Source organism: Anoplopoma fimbria, chromosome 14 (assembly GCF_027596085.1).
Source record: "Anoplopoma fimbria isolate UVic2021 breed Golden Eagle Sablefish chromosome 14, Afim_UVic_2022, whole genome shotgun sequence".
In the NCBI taxonomy this organism is placed as follows: Eukaryota; Metazoa; Chordata; class Actinopteri; order Perciformes; family Anoplopomatidae; genus Anoplopoma; species Anoplopoma fimbria.
In genome coordinates, this window is record NC_072462.1 from 1,638,144 (window position 1) to 1,658,375 (window position 20,232).

The 20,232-nt window shown below is 40.0% G+C and overlaps 1 protein-coding gene and 1 pseudogene across 2 annotated transcripts in view; one reads left to right on the forward strand and one right to left on the reverse strand.

Moving 5' to 3' along the window:
* Window positions 1-322: 322 nt before the first annotated feature.
* Window positions 323-11,334, forward strand: LOC129102366 (G protein-coupled receptor kinase 5-like; annotated as a pseudogene).
* A 1,460-nt stretch (window positions 11,335-12,794) lies between these two features.
* The window catches only part of ash2l (ash2 like, histone lysine methyltransferase complex subunit), a 10,229-nt gene continuing 2,791 nt past the window's right edge, over window positions 12,795-20,232 (reverse strand). Inside the window, exons 6-17 of one of the 2 annotated variants that reach the window (XM_054612577.1) lie at window positions 19,897-19,992; window positions 19,275-19,370; window positions 19,113-19,188; window positions 18,173-18,190; window positions 16,613-16,712; window positions 16,264-16,481; window positions 15,853-16,020; window positions 15,052-15,245; window positions 14,729-14,821; window positions 14,544-14,642; window positions 13,419-13,478; window positions 12,795-13,309 (exon numbers count right to left, since the gene is read on the reverse strand). In XM_054612577.1, coding sequence (XP_054468552.1) covers window positions 13,202-13,309; window positions 13,419-13,478; window positions 14,544-14,642; window positions 14,729-14,821; window positions 15,052-15,245; window positions 15,853-16,020; window positions 16,264-16,481; window positions 16,613-16,712; window positions 18,173-18,190; window positions 19,113-19,188; window positions 19,275-19,370; window positions 19,897-19,992 — 1,326 coding nt within the window. In that variant the 3' untranslated portion in view covers window positions 12,795-13,201. The remainder of the gene's footprint in view (window positions 13,310-13,418; window positions 13,479-14,543; window positions 14,643-14,728; window positions 14,822-15,051; window positions 15,246-15,852; window positions 16,021-16,263; window positions 16,482-16,612; window positions 16,713-18,172; window positions 18,191-19,112; window positions 19,189-19,274; window positions 19,371-19,896; window positions 19,993-20,232) is intronic. The other variant, XM_054612578.1, reaches the window with a different exon arrangement.

Sequence of the window (20,232 nt, forward strand, 5' to 3'; positions counted from 1 at the left end):
ATTGAGTCTCAGCTGATGGGAGCTCGTGCCTCAGATAATTGATCTGTTTGTCCCGCCTCTGAACTGAGGGAGTGTTTTAAGTTGAAGAACGCTGTGGCACCAGAAAGTGTCTGCACCTCCATTCATCAGTGAGTGACAGGGACGAGGTTAGACCGCAGCAGCACAGACACACCTCATTACCTTAACCCAACCAACTGGACTGTCGATATGCATTTATGTGGCTGTTAATTACTCTTTATTTTTATTTTATTAAAGTCTGTGCACAAATACCGGATTAGACTGCAGCTCTGGGACAAATAAACCGGGAAACACTCATTCCAACATGGAGATTGAAAGCATTATGGCAAATAATACGCTTATTAAAGCCAGAGAAGGTAAGTGAAATGTGTTTTTCTAAGTCCAAGAATGTTTGTAAAACTTATTTTCTCATGATGACCAGAAAATACATGTTTTTTTTATGTAAAATGATCTTGTATATATTTATATTAGATCAAACAAGAGGCTGGTTTTAACACCTGGTGCATTTAGTTTTAGATAAATACGTTTTTAGACATATTTACAGACTTTTGTTTCACTCTTTATGGCACACTCTCTGTCGGGACCTCAGGTGTCTCCAGCTTGTTTTGGTTGGTTGAGCTGATGACGGTGACTTCCTAAACAACAAGGTGTTGAAGGATGAGATATGACGACACTGATAAGGATTTTTATCAATCCGATCCAATGCTGCCTTCATTACATTACATTACATTACAGTCATTTACCTTCACTTGTCCTTAACATTTCTGTTCAACATTTAATAACAGAATCATGTTATTTGTCGTCAAAGTGAAGCATTAAATTCACCCCTGAAAGCACCACAAGAATGTTCTGTGCATATACCTTTTTCTTGGTAAACTAATTTTGAAAGTAAGTGTGCAGAGCAATGCGGTCCCACAGGCTTTGCTTACCTGTTCCGCTGCTATAAATACTTCATTCACTGTAGTGGAGCACTCTATTGTCTGAAACCTGACGGGCTAGGCATGCATGGAGCTGCACTGCGCATGTCCGCTGATGACACACTGTGGATGACAGACGTGTCACTCTTGAGTTGTAGGGCCTAAAAAATCATGTTTTGATTTTCTGCAGGTGGAGGCGGGAAAGGCAAAAGCTTGAAATGGAAAAACATGCTCCGCCTCCCTCACATAAGTCACTGTGTGGACTTGGACATAGGTGTGTGTGTGTGTGTGTGTGTGTGTGTGTGTGTGTGTGTGTGTGTGTGTGTGTGTGTGTGTGTGTGTGTGTGTGTGTGTGTGTGTGTGTGTGTGTGTGTGCTTCATCAGTCCATACATGTTGTGGGTTTGTTGCATGAGTTCCCATCGTGTGTTGTTTCTCCATCAGAGAGAGACTACCACAGTCTGTGTGTGAAGCAGCCCATCGGGAAGAAACTGTTTCAGCTCTTCTGTCGGAGTCAACCCGACCTGCTGACCTACATCTCCCTCCAGGATGCTCTGGTACACCTTTAAACCGTGGAGCATAAACATTTAGAAAGAGCACATTTTAGACTAATGCCTGCTCACGTGAACTCTATCTGTGACTGTTCAAACATGCAAAAATGCTGTATTTTATGAAGTGAAATCATGGCAACGCAGAGTTTTGAATGTGGGAGAAAAAAGTCCAGAAATTGTGCAACTACGTACATCGTTGCAGTGCAGGAAAAGCTTTTTTAATTAAGTTCTGTCACACTGATCTGAGTGGGTAGTGCAAGCTGGGTATTTTTGTTTTTGCACCGTCTAAAACATTTATGGAATAACTAAAAAAAAAGGAGGAAATATATGCAACATAAAGACAGCTGCAAGTTTAGTTAAATTATAAAAAACTATTTGTAGTGTTCAATAATTCATTTAATATATATATCCAGGAGAAAATCGGAGGTGAGGACAGCATCATCAGTGTATTTAAACATTTACTCAAGTTTTTGATGATACAAGAACTATGAAGAAGTTTGCAGATGACCAACATTTGTTTGTAGAAGGAATGAAAAGAAGAGGGAAAATGATGTTGGACAGACATCCCCAAACAACTTTTGGGGTCAGATATCTTTGATATTAAGTCAGATCTATAATTTTCGAACATCAACGATCGCTGCTAAAATGTCAGTGACGTGGTAACAACTATCTATCAAGAACATCTTGGAGCTGAAGCTGAAATTGTTTCCTCTTCGTCTCCTTTAGGACGCCTTTGAGACAAAGTCGGATGAGGAGAGGAGTGACTTCGGGATCAGCATCATTCAGAGATTCCTCTGGAGTGAGGTCTGACGACAACACAGAAAACATACTTTATAAACAAATATTCCTGTTACATTTTTTTCACACACCCTCTTTTTGTCTCCTCAGTCCAATCAGCATGTGTCCGTCGTGCAGAAGCATGAACAGAGCTGCATCCAGAGTCTGATGCTGGATCCCTGCATGGACGTCTTCCACGACTGCAGGGAGTAAGTCCACACATGACCTTCTCTGTTTACATATGTGTGAATATATATTTGTTTTTAGAAAACCAACCTCTCTGTTTGGTGTCTTAGAGACCTACATGAATACCTCAGTGGAGAGCCCTTCAACCAGTACCAGGACAGCATGTTCTTTGACCGTTTCCTACAGTGGAAGATGCTGGAGAGGTCAGTGTGTGTGTGTGTTTGTGTTTATGTGTGTGTCCTGAAACAAGGAAATAAAAGACAATGTGTGGCGGTTGGTTGGTTATCTGGTTTATCTGCTTGTACTTAAAACACTCCGCTACGCTCACTGCTGACTCTGTCCCACATTAAACTCAGTTTTTTGTTTTTTTTGTTGAAACGGATCAATTCAGAATGAAAACAACAACCTGTGTTTCTCCTCAAGGCAGCCCATCACCAAGCAGATGTTTAGACAGTACAGACTTCTGGGGAAAGGAGGGTTTGGAGAGGTAAGACACATCCCCTGATATTTCTCTGTCATTTACCTCTCATGGAATCAGATCATTTTGGTTTTATTTGTGAGGTTTTTAACATATGTTTCTACATTGACCCACAACAGATTGAAAAAGGAGGGGAAGTTTCTATTTTTGATACTCACAGCTTTAAAAAATGTCATTGAACAACTCAAGAGCAGCATGTTTTTCCAGAATCAGTCTGCGAACTTCTCCCATGTGCTAAGTAGCTATGCAAGAAGAGGATGGTGTTGAAATTCTGACGATCTGGTTATGCTCGACCAGAAAAGTGAAGCAAAACAAAAACACGTCTACCTATATGTACTAAAGGATCAACAACATTATCTGTCGATCTAAGAACACAAAAAAAGGAATTACTACCTTAACGTGGTGGAGGAGTTTGTTTGACCCTTGGGAGCTGTGCTGTCGGGGGCGTTAGCTCCTGGTAGGGTCTCCAAAAGGCAAAGTGGTCTCGGGGACGGGTCTGATCAAGAGCGATTCAACGATCCTGTATGAATTGGGCAGAAAGGAGTTTTAGCACCTCATGAGTAGTAGTATCAGTGAGGGGTAGTAGTCCTCTTTCTGGAGCCGGACCTGGGCAAGGGAGCTCACCAGGGAGCATCCGGCGGGCAGATCTTGACACATGATGCTCGGCTGGGCACGGCCTCCCAGGGGTCCCACCGCTCGCAAGGATAGGCTAGAGGGTCAGGTGCATTGTGAGCTGGGCAGACCCCCTTGCATAGCAGATTGTCGAACCGGGGCTGATGTGGGAGGTGGAGCAGAATCCCCTCAAATCATAGCACTGGTTCTGGAACCAAACTCCTGGAGAGGGGCTGGACTTCACCTTTTGTCTGGAGTTCAACCCCCGGCTTAGCGCCCCTGTGTTGGGAGTTCTCACTGGGTGAACAAGAGGGTCGCCTCTATGCAACCTCCTTGGAGTCTTTGGGTGGTGTTCTGGAGAGGAGGCCGACTGGGGACTCCAACGCTCACAAGGACAACGATGGAGAACCTGTAAGGGGGTGATTGCGAGGAACGGCCTGTTGATCTGAACCCAGGGGCTGTAATGTTGAAGAAGGAGGCCTTTCAGGCTTTGTCGGGGCCATGGGTCTCCAGAAACTGCAGACGCATACCGGTTGGCCAGATTGGCTGCAGCCATCGCCCAGAGCAAAAACACGGATATGGTACTTGTTCAGGAAGACGATGGTGAAGGACTTTCAGTAGGCCGACAAGGAAATTCTGGCAAACTGTTAGAGGACTCAGAAAGGGCGCATCAGGACTTGGCTTAGGTTGTTTGGGACCTGGACTGGGGCGGCTGTGGCGTAGTGGAGAGCAAGGTAGTTCTCCAATCAGAGGGTCGGTGGTATCTTCAAGCAGTGGAAAAAGCAGTTTGAGGAAGTGGAAGGAACGAGTCTGGCATTAAAGCATTCCTTTCTGTAAATCAACACCGTCTCTGAAATCCAAAGATGCCTTTTATATCTCTCTCTTGCAACCATCTGATAAAAATGCTGAAAATAACTCTGAAGCGGCATTCCACCAAATCTGCATGACAAAGGTCATTCAAGGAGTAATATTCAGCCTGTGTTATTTAAGGTATCATCTGTAGAAGTGTTGTCAAGTCAAGGCCACAATGTCAAGAAAAGCTACTCCAGTGATGTCACTTAGATATCTCGAGTTTGAGGTGAACAAATTCTAAAACCAACAGTCTACACCAAAGACAGGGCAGGTGGATTTTAAAAGATGAGGGCATTTACCAATCAGAGAAGGTCTACCAATAAGATGCTTTTTAGTTGCATTATGGGAAATGTGGGAACCAGTGTTTTAGGAGCTCGACCATAGATTGTAGTGGATGTAGTTATCGTGACGTCACCCTTTGGTTTGTGGTCTGCAGTTATGAAGACCCGCGTTTGCCGATTTCGTCGTCGCAATCTTGGATTACGACCGACGCCATGGTTTTTCTTTGCAAAATGTGAACAGGAAGTGACCATATTAGGACTGAGGAGGAGTGACGTAGAGACGCCGTATACGTCTCTGGTGTCGACCTGTCAATCAGTGTGTAGCCCCGCCCTAAAGCATCCCCTGCTTTATGGTCTGTTTGACTCTAAATGGAGCATCATTTACTAAATGAACATCATGCTGTATTGAAGAAGACTTGAAACTAGAGATTGAGACCATAAACTCATGTTTACAATGTTTACTGAGGGAATAAATCAAGAGAGAAGTAGAGTCATTTTCTCATAGACTTCTATACAACCAGAGGAGTCGCCCCCTGGTGGACAGGAGAGAGAATGCAGCTTTAACACATGAAGCTTTGGCTTCACTCAGCAGAACCAGAGGTTTCTGCCTGTGCTCCACTAATACTTAATAATAAACAAATTCTATTTCATTCCGTATCTCAAAAGTGCTCCGACTTTATGGAAGTGTGACACTAAGTCATGCGCCACCATCTTAATTCGTCCTTTGATTGGTTCTGTTTTGGTTTCCCAGGTGTGGGCTTGTCAGGTGCGAGCCACGGGAGTGATGTACGCCTGCAAAAAGCTGGAGAAGACTCATGTGAAGAAGAGGAAAGGAGAAGCCATGGCTCTCAACGAGAAACAGATCCTGGAAGGGCTGGACAGCAGATTTGTGGTGAGACTTGCACAGTTATGCTTTTTGTTTAATACTTAAGCTTTTCCATTGTTTTAAGAAAGCAAAAAAATAAGTATTTTTCTATAGTCAACAAACGGAATATACAGATTTAAGCCATTTTATGAAGTCGTATAAACAACACTGTTTTATTTTGACTCCAATTCCTAATACAGTGTGCCACAAATACTAACCAGTGCACCAAATGTGGATTAATCCACCGCTAAAAGTAGTCCCCCAAAAAATGCACTATTTCCTATTTTAGAAGATAAATTTAAAGATTTAAGTCTTGAGTCACAATGAGCTTAGGGCCACAGACAGGAAATCAGAACCTATTTAGAGATGGACTAACATGTCTTTGCTTTAGAGTCTTTTTAGAGGATTTGTTGACAATAACAAACATTATATCAAATATATCCAGTCTCATAGTTTTTGAACAGATCTACAACTTAACGTGCACTTCCTCGTTCTCCATTTAGGTGAATCTGGTGTACGCCTACGAGACCAAGCACGCCCTCTGTATGGTTCTGACCATGATGAACGGCGGGGACTTGAAGTTTCACATTCACAACATCGGAGAGCCCGGCCTGGACAAAGCCAGAGCTCGCTTCTACGCTGCAGAAGTCTGCTGTGGTTTAATCCACCTCCACCAGAACTCAATATTATATAGGTCAGTGGGGTTTTTTGCCTTTAAAACAGTGGTGAAGGAAGTATTGAGATGCTTCAGTTAAGTATAAGTGTTCATTTAAAATGTTAATTTATTTCATTATTATTCATCATGCATTAATGTAAAAGCAGGATTTTATTGTTGTAGTTGGTTGAGTTGGAGCTCATTTTTAACTATTAATTAATGATTATTTTCATTATGGATTAATCTGATGATTAATTGATTCATTGTTTTGTTTGTAAAAAATAGTCAAAATAGAGAGAAATGTCGTCACAATTACCCATATTTCTTTTGTCCAAACTTCAACATAAGAACTAATAAATTAACAGTATTAACATAATTACTAATACATTAATAGTATTAACATTATTAGCAATACATTAACATAATTTAAATTTTTACTAATGCATTAGCATTGTTAACATTGTTACTGTTACATCAACATTATTAACATTACTACCAAATACATTAATGTTATCAACAGTATTACTCATGTATTACCATTATTACCATTATTACAAATACATTCACACTACTAATATTAACATTCATATATTAAAATGATTAACTTATTACTATGCATTAATATAAGTAACATTACTAATACATTAACATGATTAACATTATTACTTAAACATTACCATTATTTACATTATTACTAAAACATTAACAATTTTAACATTATTACTAATAATTTAACATTATTTAATCTTGATTTTAAATGAAAAATATAATAAACATCCAAATAGTTTAACATTAGTTTGATTTTAATTGACTTAACTTTTCAGCTTTACTTTACTGCCAAGATGTTTAATTTATAAGAACACGTCATATTTCATAAACATCTTGATTTTTAAAGTAACTAAAGTTGTCTAATAAATACAGATGTAGTGGGTAGTACCTCACATTTGTACAGTACTTTATTAGTTATGATTATTATCAATACATTAAGTCCCATCTCTGAATTAATGCTGTTTTTTTAATCTTCCAGGGATCTGAAACCAGAAAACATTCTGATGGATGACAACGGTGAGTAATCACCTCCTGTTTGTTTGTTCAGCAACTAACCCAATTATAACCTACGAGAAGATCACATTCCAAACTCCAGAGACAGAACATGATGAAATGTTTTTGACGTCAGCCTCCTTTTAGCTCGGCTATTTTTAGCTCTGGAAAAATAGTCTGAATGATCTCATGATAACAGTTTCGAGTTGAGCCAGACGATCGTGTTGACGGTATTTTGACATGGGTTCAAACAAAGGCGGGTTGAGGAAGTGAAAGGCCTCTGAGAATCAGGTGTGGTGTCTATTTCCAGAAACACTCTGCACCTGTTCCTTCATTCTTGGCAACATGTTTGAAGATCTTTGACTACCTTTTGTTTTACCTTTTTATTATTTAAAATTACAGGTTAGAAGTTGTCACACGGTTATTGTATTCGTTCCAACAACAACAACAACTCCTGCTTTGCACGTCAGGGGAGCCGAATGGGAAGGGAATTTAAGTAATTGATTGAGCAAAATGGAAAGTACATCATAATAACAGCAGATTCTTTCTTTGGTATTTGTTCCCTCAAGGACACATCCGCATCTCTGACCTGGGCCTGGCTGTGAGGTTGTCTGAAGGGAGTGTGGTGCGAGGCATGGTGGGAACGCTGGGATACATGGGTATGTATGTGCCTCACAGTACTGATGTTCAGAGGACCAAGACCAGATCCCAAATGTCCCCCTGAAGCCCTAAACCCTGAACACTCGAAATCGTGTCAGTGTGAGAGGCCGTGAGGGCTCGAAATGGTGTAAATACGAAAGGGTCAATCGCTGGAACAATCGTCACCATAACAACTTCATATAGTGTTATGTACAATTGCGGGGTTTTATTTCATATGAATAATTTAATAATCTATTTATTCGTTTTTGTGGAAAACAGCTTTAATAAAAAATGTAAAAGAAATGTTTGATGAATAATAATGATAAGAATTCCATGTGTTTTTATGTTCCAGCTTTAATTCCTTCTGTTTTCGAGTAAATTTAATATACCAGGCTAAATACATGTGCCGTCCTCTATGTTTACCTTTTTTTCTTACGTCTTCACGCTTTCTCTGGTAACCCCGTGTTTAATGTCATTAATTAACTGAATATAAATGCCTTTCGTCCTTTTTAGAACATTATGGAAGTGGTACAAATCTCCCTGTAGTGGCTAAAATGAGTATTACAACAACAAACACTTCGCAAACAAACAAAATCACCTTTACACCAGTTGTTTTTTACCTGTTTTCTCAGATACATTTTTTAAAGAAAATTAGAAAGATTGTTGGCCAAAACGTCATTCATAAATAGGAATGTACAGTATGTCATCATCAGCAAAGTGATGTTGCCAATTTTTGGGGTTAATGACACCGCCTCTGAATCGTTATAAAACTCTAATTACCAAAATCAAAATATTCTTATTTTGAATATGGGGGAGTAAAAAATACCGCAGAAATAGAAAATACTAAAATCCCCTACAGCACTCCAAAGGACCAGTTCTGTAACATGAGATTAGTTTCAGATTTATAAGCAATTTACATTAAATTTGCAAAGGCAATGAAGTATGAAGCATTTTTTGTCTCTGTTAACTAATAAATAAAATATAAATAAATATTAAATCTGTGGTGTTTAGTTGTGATTAAAACCTCCATTAACCACATTCAACAGGAAACGTGTATCAACATCACAAACTGCAGCAGCAGCAGAGTTTATTGATTTTTGCATCCTTGTTTCAGCTCCCGAAGTGATCGGCCACAAGCATTACGGGATGAGCGTTGACTGGTGGGGCCTCGGCTGCCTGATTTACGAGATGACGGCGGGGCAGCCTCCGTTCCGGCAGCGAGGAGAGCATCCTAAAGCCCCCGAGATGGAGCGAAGGATCCAAAATGAAGAGCTTGATTATGGCAAAAACTTCAGCAAACAGCTGAAAGACCTCTGCTCCTCGGTGAGTCCAGAAACCGGATCAAACTCAAAGTTCGTCTTCTCAAGAATCCTAACAGTTTTTATTTTCCTGTGTTGCAGCTGCTCAACAAGGACCCAAAAGAGAGGTTGGGTTGCGGGATTTCAGGGGGCAGAGAAGTTCAGTCGCATCCTTTCTTCAGAAAAATCAACTTCAGGATGCTGGAGGCCGGACTCGTCAAGCCTCCATTCAAACCAGATGCAAGTGCACTGATTATTTATCCAACTAAAACATGGTTTAGACACAAATAATGTCCCTGTACATGTGTATATTAACTGTTGTGCTCTATCCCGTTACATAATCCCACGCGGACAGATTAAACATACTCTGTTACAAAGTAAAAATACAGAAGAAGGGAAAACTGGGGCAAGATGTCCCGCTTAAAAACTCTCATGAGCGAACAAAGTCGTACGAAGAGATTCGTTCTTAAGCGGGTAGTTCCAATGATTCAGGAGAACTAGCCACTTAAGAACGAATCTCTTCGTACTAGTTGCTCTTCGTACCTTCTGTATAATCATGAACAAATTTGGATTAAATGTTGGCCAAAAAGTCATTCACAAATAGGAATTTACAGTATGTCATCATCAGCATAGTCACGTTACAAATTTTGGGGGGTTAATTACACTACATCTGAATTGTTATTAAACGCCCATTACAGAAATCCAAATAGTGTTATTTTGAATATGGAATAAAAAAATACATGAGATATTGAACATATTCAAATCCTCTATAGCACCCCAAAGGACATTCACCAATTTTCTCGTATTTAGAATTTTCTCTGAGGTACGAACAGTTTACCAGTAAATGTTCTGTTACTTTACACCATCAAATGTTGTTATTTGACAAATAAGAAGAACGAGGAACTGAGTTTCTGTCTGTGCTTACTGTTTGGTGTGGTGTGTTTTTCCTCCTGCAGCCCAGACTGGTGTACTGCAGCGACGTGCAGGACATTGAGGAGTTCTCCACAGTGAAGGGAGTCATTCTGGGCCAGAAAGACAACGACTTCTACTCCAAGTTCAACACAGGAAGCATCCCTATAACATGGCAGAATGAGGTACAGTCATATCTACGTTACATCATGATGTCCGTCAAGAATCTACAAACCTCACCCTCCTCCTCCTCCTCCTCCTCTGCAGATGATCGAGACGGGATGTTTCAGGGAGCTCAATGTGTTTGGCCCGGAGGGATCTCGATCTCCCGATCTCGACTGGTCCCAGATCCCCGAGATCCCCAAACGTAGCCTGCTGGACCGATTCTTCCGCAGAAACGTAAGTTTTTACTACTGCAGTAAAAGCACTAATCTACCACAGTGTGAATATACTCCACCACAAGCACAAGTCCTGCATTCAAAACCTTAGTTAGAGTAAAAGTATTGATTCATTAGTAAAATGTTTTCCTATTCTATCTGATGTTTCTGCTGCATTAATGTGTATGTTTCATGTTAACTCCTTTATATCCTGTTGTCTGGTTTAATCTCCATCAATGCTTCATATTCTATAAGATCATCATATTCTATAAGATCATCACATGTTCCTGTGAGAACCTCGTATCTCTAAAAAGAACAAACATTTTCCAGCTGATCCAAGAGGCTTTTTAAAGAGTTTATTCATCTGAAGAAGTAGGAGGATTTTCTCAACACAAAGGAAACACTTCATCCTTCAGTGTATCACAAAGATTCAATGTCTACAAATCTGGAGATACGAGGTTTTACCTGGACAGGAAGGGGATGAAAAACTGTCACCTGAGAAGAAACTAAAACTGACAGACAAATGTAGTAAAAAGTACAATATGTACCTCTGAGATGTAGTACAGTAAAAAGTACAATATGTACCTCTGAGATGTAGTACAGTAAAAAGTACAATATGTACCTCTGAGATGTAGTGGAGAAGTATAAATTAGAAAATAGAAATCCTAAAGTACCTCAACTTGGTACCTCAGCACAGTATTTCAGCACAGTACTTGAGTATAAGTACATTTCATCACTGTTCTACTGTTTGTGTTTTATCTGAAGGTTGAATACTTCTTTCCTCTAACAGCACACTCCAGATCCGTCAGATGAAAGCAAACATGGATTGCTTTCCAATGAAACCTACACGAAGTCAGGACTGGTGAGCTCGACGCTCTGAGGACGACGCAGCAGACAGACAGGCAGAGACAGAGAGACAGAGAGACAGACAGACAGAGAGACAGAGAGACAGAGAGACAGACAGACAGACAGAGACAGACAGACAGACAGACAGAGACAGAGAGACAGACAGACAGACAGACAGACAGACAGACAGAGACAGACAGACAGACAGAGAGACAGACAGACAGACAGACAGACAGACAGACAGACAGACAGACAGACAGAGAGAGACAGACAGACAGAGACAGAGACAGACAGACAGACAGACAGACAGACAGACAGACAGACAGAGACAGACAGACAGACAGACAGACAGACAGAGAGACAGACAGACAGACAGACAGACAGACAGACAGACAGACAGACAGAGACAGACAGACAGACAGACAGAGAGAGACAGACAGACAGACAGACAGACAGACAGACAGACAGACAGACAGACAGACAGACAGACAGACAGACAGACAGACAGACAGACAGACAGACAGACAGACAGACAGACAGACAGACAGACAGACAGAGAGACAGAGAGACAGACAGACAGACAGAGAGACAGACAGCTATAAAGACACCTAACACATCCAGTGGAGCAGCAACAATCTGTTCTTGCGTGTAAATCACAGCATTTTTTTTATGTTTTTTTGTGTTTGTATTGTTCTCCTTTTCCTCACTGCTTCACTTTCACCAGCAGTGCTTAGTAAAAAAAGAGATGAAGAATTGTTAATGAATTTTGATACAAGTAGCACAGTATGAAGCTTGTTCATGACAGGAAAACTAAATCTCACCAGTAGCATTGTTTTGGCCCAAACGGCTGAATAAACAAGATTATTTTTTATGTGTGGTGGTTCAGATCATTTTTCTTTATTTCTCATGAAATATTGGGTGCTACGTTCGATCGTCCAGCGATTATTATCAGACGATATTCATTCACGAAGCTTTGACTTCACTATTCAGAACCGAAGGTTGCTTCCTGTTTAGGACATTTGAATTCTTGAGCTATGGCCATAAAATGTGTCTTGTGAGGCCACAGTGACCTTTGGGCACCAAAATCTAATCAGTTAATCCTCGAGACAGACGGCCGAGTATTGAGCAGAAACTAGAAAATAATCTTTGAAAATATTTTGTACCTGATTAATTCTCAAATATTTTTAAATGCAAAAATGTTTTGGTTTTACATTTTGCTCTAAATGTGAATATTTTTAATTTCTATTTAAATACATTTTGGTTTTGGATTGCTGGTCAGACAAAACAAGACTTTCAAAGAAGTCACTTTGGACTTCAATATATTCTGAAATTTTATGGAACAAACTGAGAAAATAATCTACAGATTGATCACTTATTAAAAATAATCGTTAGTTGCAGCTCTACTCCATTCTAAATGCTCAAAAGCCAAAAAGGTCAAGAACAACTCATTTAACGTCAAATCCAGAATTCATGAAAGAACTCAACTTTCTCCATGTAGCATTTTTTATTTATTTAACCCAGAGTATAAAACAGTAAATAACTGACACACATAATAAAACAAATACAATTAGCAAAAAGACTAAACTCTGATAAACCAGTGAGACATTAACTTTAAAACATACATATTTTAAAGAAAAGGTTGATTTAGTCGTCAAATGTTCAGAGGGGACGTCTATTGATGGCTCAATAACAAACGATGATGAGCCGCCATCAAGCTCGCTGTAATCATCTTTATTAGCTTTTAACTTCCTGTCTTGCAAAACTAATGAAATCAGACAGGCCTTCTCTGAGCCACATGTTGACTGCAGCGTGTCGTGCTTTTTTATGTTACCGTTGTCTTTAGGTGAGACAATGTTTGGACATTTAAAGGGGGGGTGTGCGTACTGAATTCACGGCCCTGTTCAACCTTCCCACGGGGGGCTGCGTCGTCCGTCTACATCCGTCTCCACGTGGAACAACATGTCGGCCAGCGTGTGTTCGATCACAGCTCCAGAGCCCATGTCACTCATCTGAGATGGAGGAAGAAAAAAGAACAACAACGACAGATGGATTAATGAAACGACGGCTCAGTGGACAGCGGTTTTGTAAAAGATGTGGTTGTTTAAAAGAAGCTCTCACCGGCTGGTACTTGAGGTCTTTTGGAGGGTGTCTGAAATGTGGTCCAAAGTTGACTGAAACCTGAAGATAGAGGGTAAAGTTTAGCACACAAAGAAACAACTATGCTACATTCACACAAATATGTTTCCTAAAATGATCTTTGTCCACACAGGTGTTTCAGCATCGTTTTCAGAAATGATTTCTGTCCATAATAACACGCCTGAAAACCAATATCACATGACCATTCACGTACACTGGGCATGCGAGTGGTGGAGTAAACAGGAAGTTGATTGGTTACTTAGTTAGAGAAAATACGACAGAGTATTATCGTACTTTGATAGTAAAAGGTCGTGCTTGATACTTAACATCTTACTCTCTAATCTTCTTCTTCATACTCACACAGACAAATATCATGGAAATCTCTCTCTCACACGCATCAAATATACTTTAAAATGAACACTTACAAATCTAACTTTTACTAGATTATGGGTCAATAAACCCCTGTCATACCGGAGGGCATTTATGCTTTTGTTTGTTTACAGTTTCTTTGTGAACTACACATACGTTGTGAAGAACAAAATAAGCATTATTAAGAAAAGGAAAGTCCTCTGTTTTACCATCCTCAAAGCCGCAAACGGTGACTTCAGACGTCCGCTCCATGGGGCTGAGAAATTGCTTGCTAATTTCTCGGACAACAGCTAGCTTCCTCCGATTGTCGGCAGTAGCAGAATTATAAAAAAGCAGAATTTAACTGCACAGCAGCTGCTAGCATAGACCACAAGGCCAGTAACGCTTGCAATCTGTTATCCATGTTGAAACGAATCACTGGTAGACCTGGCTGTTTGGTTTATTCAAGAAAAGGGTCATGTGATAGGGGCGTGACTTATCAGGGAAGGACACATTGTGACTGCGAAGACCCAATCAAGCAGCTAAACGCTAGTTTCTACATCATCGTTTCCAAACTTATGGGGTTCTGCCTGTCAACTCCAACAAAAACTCCTCCGCTTTCGTAGCCTTAAACCTCCGGATTGTGTGGACACTCAGTGTAAACGTAGCAAAAGTTATGCATTTTGAAATGGAAACGTAGTAGTGTGGATGTAGCCTAAGAAAGCAGGGAAAAAACCTTCACACAACAGGCTTACTGACCGTGCAGCTCTTGTAGAGAGAGATGGCGGGGAAGTACATGCCTTCAAACAGGTTTTCAAAGGCTACACCTTGGCTCACGCCGTTTTTAAAGAATATCATCTGGAGAAAAACAAAACAGGATCCACCAGTTAACAGCAGCAAACACAGTGCCAGGGATGTAGAACGTTTAAACGAGGAATTCTCACCCTGCTGGAGCTCATGGACTTCAGGCTTTTCTCTGCTTTGTCGACGTAGTCCTTTTCCTCAAAGTACAGGTAGCTCTTGAACTTAATTAGCGCCTGAAAAGAGAGCAGATTTGAGATGTACATAAACACGTGTTTTGCAGGTTTCCATTAAAGCACTTTCATGCATGTTTTTGGAAGTCTTGCATTAGAAAAGCTGCATGGCAAAAGGTGAAATATACAAAACTTCCTCAATTGCACAAAGAGTTAATGCACTAGCTTGTTTATGGAAACGCCTTTGCTAAAAATGTTGTCTTTGGGAACAAGAATAGCGTCTCAGGTGTTACCTTGTCCTTGTACGTGTCCGGCAGAGCCTTGGCCGTCTCCGTGGCATCCGGCAGCTCTATGAAGAAGCCCAGCGTGTCTCCCTGAGTGTAACCAGAGGAGTAATGCTTCCCTATCGACTGGTGGAACCGAGTGCCCTTCTTGCTGCGCCACGAGTAGCTGAACTTGTCGTAACCCAGAGGCGCCTGCAGGTTGCCTACAGGAAGAAAAAGGCAAAGATGTTTAAAGGATTATTCTTATGAAGCCCTCTTTATACTTTAGAACATAGGATGTCAAAGTTTTCAGCCTGAAAGCTCTCAATTAACGATATTTTTAATGAAATGAAAATGTATTTTTTTACTAGAAATGTTTAGGATTTATGGTTATAAATTAAATAATGTAATGTGACCAATTTATTTTGTCCCCACATGATTCCTGAGGTGATTAGGACACATTAAAGACATATTTGTAATGTGGAGAAGTGACATACGCCCTAAAGCATCCCCTGCTTTATGGTCTGTTTGACTGTAAATGGAGCATCATTTACTAAATGAACATCATGCTGTATTGAAGAAGACTTGAAACTAGAGATTGAGACCATAAACTCATGTTTACAATGTTTACTGAGGGAATAAATCAAGAGAGAAGTAGAGTCATTTTCTCATAGACTTCTATTCAACCAGAGGAGTCGCCCCCTGGTGGACAGGAGAGAGAATGCAGCTTTAACACATGAAGCTTTGACTTCACTCATCGGAACCAAAGGTTTCTTCCTGATATTATTCCTTAATATAAAGAGGTTTTCATAACAGAGAAGCACCACTGACCGAGTGGCTGAGACCAGCCGAGTCTGGCCGCCGTATCTGGAGGCATTTCCTCCACAGTGACCTCAAAGTACCAGGAGCCCTTCCGGATACCGTGGGAGGCTCGCACCATGGAGTAGCCCTTCTCGCCGGTCACCGTCAGACGGTCGTCAGAGATCTTCAGCTGCGGCGCTGCAACAAGAGAAAATGTCAGTTTTGAAATAAGATTAACAATAAGATATACTTAGTTGTCTCCAAGGGGATTTTGTTTTTCTTGGGTTTGTATACTTGGCGTTTGGTGTGAACACAGCGTAAGTATTATAAAAGTGAGGAAAGAAATTGTAAAAACAATTATACATAAAGCTAAACGCAACAAACCCTCCTTGCTTATAACTGGTTATGATTTCCCAGACATGTATTTTGACTTTGCAGTACCTCTGTCGTGTAGAGCCAGCAGCACCCTCTCGTACAGACAGGCCCTGTACAGATCACCAGGTATTGGTTTGCCGGCCCAACAGTCCAGCTCCAGTTTATCCGGGTCCGGAGCGTGAGGGTCCGGTTCTGCCAGGATGTAGCGGTACCCGTCTTTATTAAAGGGGTGCTCCAGAGGGTAACCGTGAGGAGGCAGGCGCTGAGCCGAGAACAGGGGGTCGCTGTGATAAAGGGAGGAAGAGGAGGACACGTTAGATTTGTTTGTGTGTGTGTGTGTGTGTGTGTGTGTGTGTGTGTGTGTGTGTGTGTGTGTGTGTGTGTGTGTGTGTGTGTTTCTATACAGTTATTTTACCTTCTGGTTCTCTTAGTGGCTCCGGCTGCAGCTCCCTCCTGTTGCTGCTGTTGTTTACGTTTGGCCCCTCGTCCTTTTCCGGGTCCAGGAGCCAAAGCACCTTCAAGACAACAAAAGTCAGATTACACTCTAGAACATAAAGAAATACACAAACACACACACACTCACACAAATAATTGCACACAAAGTGGAAGCAGGTTATTGAGCGTTTGGTGAACACGGGGAAAACAGCAGGCACAAAAAAGGCAGGAATTAGTTCACATGGCATTTTTCAAAACGCCATCAGCCTCAGATTCTCTACTTCTTCCTTCCAGGAATAAAGCCGCTTGGATGGAAAATGAAACATTGTATAGTTATTCCTTTCACAACAGCCAAGCCAGAAAAACACTTTAATTTCACATTTTTAATTAAGGCTAATGACTAATTAAGGTATCTGTTTCTCTGTTTTTATGTAAAACCATATAAAGTCAACTATATTAATTAACACGTGAATATATTCAACAAAACATATTAAAAAGGTGAAAAAGGAAGTAGTTCCATCTGAGCCACAGTCTTCAGATATTGAACTAAAGGTTGAGCTACGGATGTGGCACATTATAAAGATAGTGTTTAATTAAATGCATTAACACTGTGCTTTATCTTCAAAAACACCATCAAGACATAGTGAAACCTCAGAACTGTTTTAGCACTTTAAATTTGATCTAATAAAATAAACAGAAAATGTAAGCAGAATAATTGAGTTTGAGGCCACGACGGCATGTTTAGGTTGTTTTTAGTAAAAGAAAAGAAAAAGTAAAAAATTACTTCAGGAGTATCTCCTTATTGATAAATACGATTCCAAGTATAAGTTGATCTGGTCATCGACTGCATGTGTGTATATTCATCTGTGGTGTGCTGAGGTCGATCCAAGCTTTCAAAGTGAAGTGATGTTGTTCCTTGACAGAAAAATCCACATTTTAAGAGTTTTTTTCTCGTAACTTTGTGACTTTATAATCTTGGAGAATATTCAAAGTTTTTTTTCATGTAAATATAGGTGTTTTTTCTCTCTTAAATTTAAAACTTTAAACCCAGAAAGAGTTTTTAACCTCCCTCCTCCATCTCATTATTTTTATTATTTTGTTTAATATAATAACCGTTGTTTGAGGCTAATGGTCTGAAAACAACAATTACAAATCGAGCAGAAAAAAAGAGCGACAACGACGCTTATTAGCATTAGATGACAGCCAATGGCAAATCAGAAAATGGCACTCTGCTCTAACACATGTTTTGGTTATGAGAACCAGAGTCATTTCAGTGAGGATATGTTTTTTCAGAGCCCGTTAGCAGCAAGCCAGAGACGAGGAGGGTTTGTTCACCCATCAAAGGGAGCAAAGCTTTGGGGTAGGAGGACAAAAGGGGGGGAACCAAACACAAGCAGAGAGCAGACGAGGGAGGGGATCCTGAGGTTCCTCAATAAGTCCACAAGATGCTTATTGAAGAACCTCAGGGCCAACTTCTATCCAGAGGGTTACAAGACACAAAAACAGATCAGCTCCAGATGCCAAAACACTAAATATTCACCTGAGAACGAAGATCCACCTGGAAGAACAATGAACAAGATCGCCATGGTCACCACATGTTAAGGTTTGAATATGCAACTTCTCGGCATTTAAATGTCTAATATATATATATATATATAATGTCAGCACAAAACTTAGTTACATATATAGTATATTTTATATATATGTAACTAAGTTTTGTGCTGACATTATCCCAAATGTTTACAACAATATTTCAAACCAGAGAAATCTGTAGTTTTAAACGAGGTGCGTTTCATTTGTTCGCCTTTCAATGGCCTCATATGAGCATTGTGTTTTTTTGCCAGAAGTTTTTATCCAGTTTAAGCCACACTTTTTAGATCTTGGTGTTTTTTTGTACTCTATATTTTACAGGATGAAGGATTTTAGGCTTGGACGTCTGGATCTTAAATTATCGGAGCTTATAACTGATTTATATTCTGTGTTTTTACCCGTTTAAATCATCTGGTCTCTTTGTTTTGGAAAGGTGGAAACCTCTGGGGATAATTTGGCTCAGGTACAAACCTCCTGAACATCTGGATGTTAAGTCATCAGAGAAACAAGCTGAGCTAACGTTAGCATCAGATGTTTGGATCTTAAGTCATCAGAGAAACAAGCTAAGCTAACATTAGCATCAGACGTCTTTCTCAAGGACGTCCTGTGTCCTCCAAACAGCGTGAAAGAAACAGATTTTTAACGTGAATCTGCTTTAATTCAGTGTTTCAATCAGAGGAGGAGACCTCTGTGGTAAAAACCACCTGAAACATAAACACACTAAAGGAATCCTAACCACTCCATAGAAGACAACAACTCCCATGATCCCACGCTGCTTCACCACATCTGCTGTTATTGTTTTGTTTGAGAGAAAGTTCAATTTTCTGCGTTTAAGTTGCTCTTGAGAGTTTTGTTTTGAGTTATAAGTAAAATGTGTTTTACTTTCTTACCATTCAGTCCTCCAGCCGTGGGAGCAGCAGTGGTCTGTTTCTGTGAATCATACGAGGGTCCAATGGTTCCCAGGTCCTACAGAAGACAAACACAAACTCAAATCAGACTTTATCCACAAATAAAAACATTCTTCCTCTTCCTACATTCTGATTGGTTAATACCTGGTCCAACAGGCCAAACTTGGGGTACTCCTCTTCGGGGTCTTTACTGCCGGGGTCGGGGTGTTCCTTCACCAGGAACACATCTCGCTCTTTGCTCTGGAAAATAAGCACAAGTTTGACAAGACTATTACTATAAAATAACAGTAATAATGAGTGGTTGGAAGTCACAAAGGACATTTACTGAAAAACTGTACTTTAAGTAAAATTTTGAGGTACTTTACATTATTTGAGCTATATTTTTGCTTTTTAATGCTACTTCACACTTCTACTCCACTACATTTGAGATTTTGCACTTTTTGAAAACTTTCTTTTAAAAAACTTTAGTTGCACATTAATAAAACAAAATATAATTAACAAACTAATTATTCTGTATTATTAAAGACGAAGTAAGGCTCCCTCTTCCTAGTCGAATAGTCGACGTATCGGTCGTTTTGGTCCTTTTATTTTTGGTACTTTAAGTATAATTTGATGCTAAATATTTAGTATTTTTACTTCCTTAACTCCCTTATAGAGTATTTCTATAGTGTACTAATACTGCATTTACTGTAGAAAAACAGACTTGTGTTCATGTGAACGATTCAAAGCTGCATGTTCTGATTTGTTTCTAACATCACAACGTTACCATGGTTTTTACGATGTTGTTGGGCCAGGTGAGCTTCCCCGGTCTCTGACGGGTTGTCATGCACTCCCAGTACTTGTCAATGAACGGTATGATATCCTGCAGGGAGACAACGGGAAACATACAAATATTAGAATAAATCAGGAGATTTTCACCTCACTCTTAATTGTTTATATTATTTTTTCAAGTTAATAGTTGCATTATTCCACTTGTTGTGTCTCCAGCAGCAAGAAGAAATTTAAATAATATAACATTTTGATGTGTGATAAGTATGTAACTATTTTTTATAATTATTACATTCTTCACAACAGAAATAAGGTTACAAACATAAACATAGAC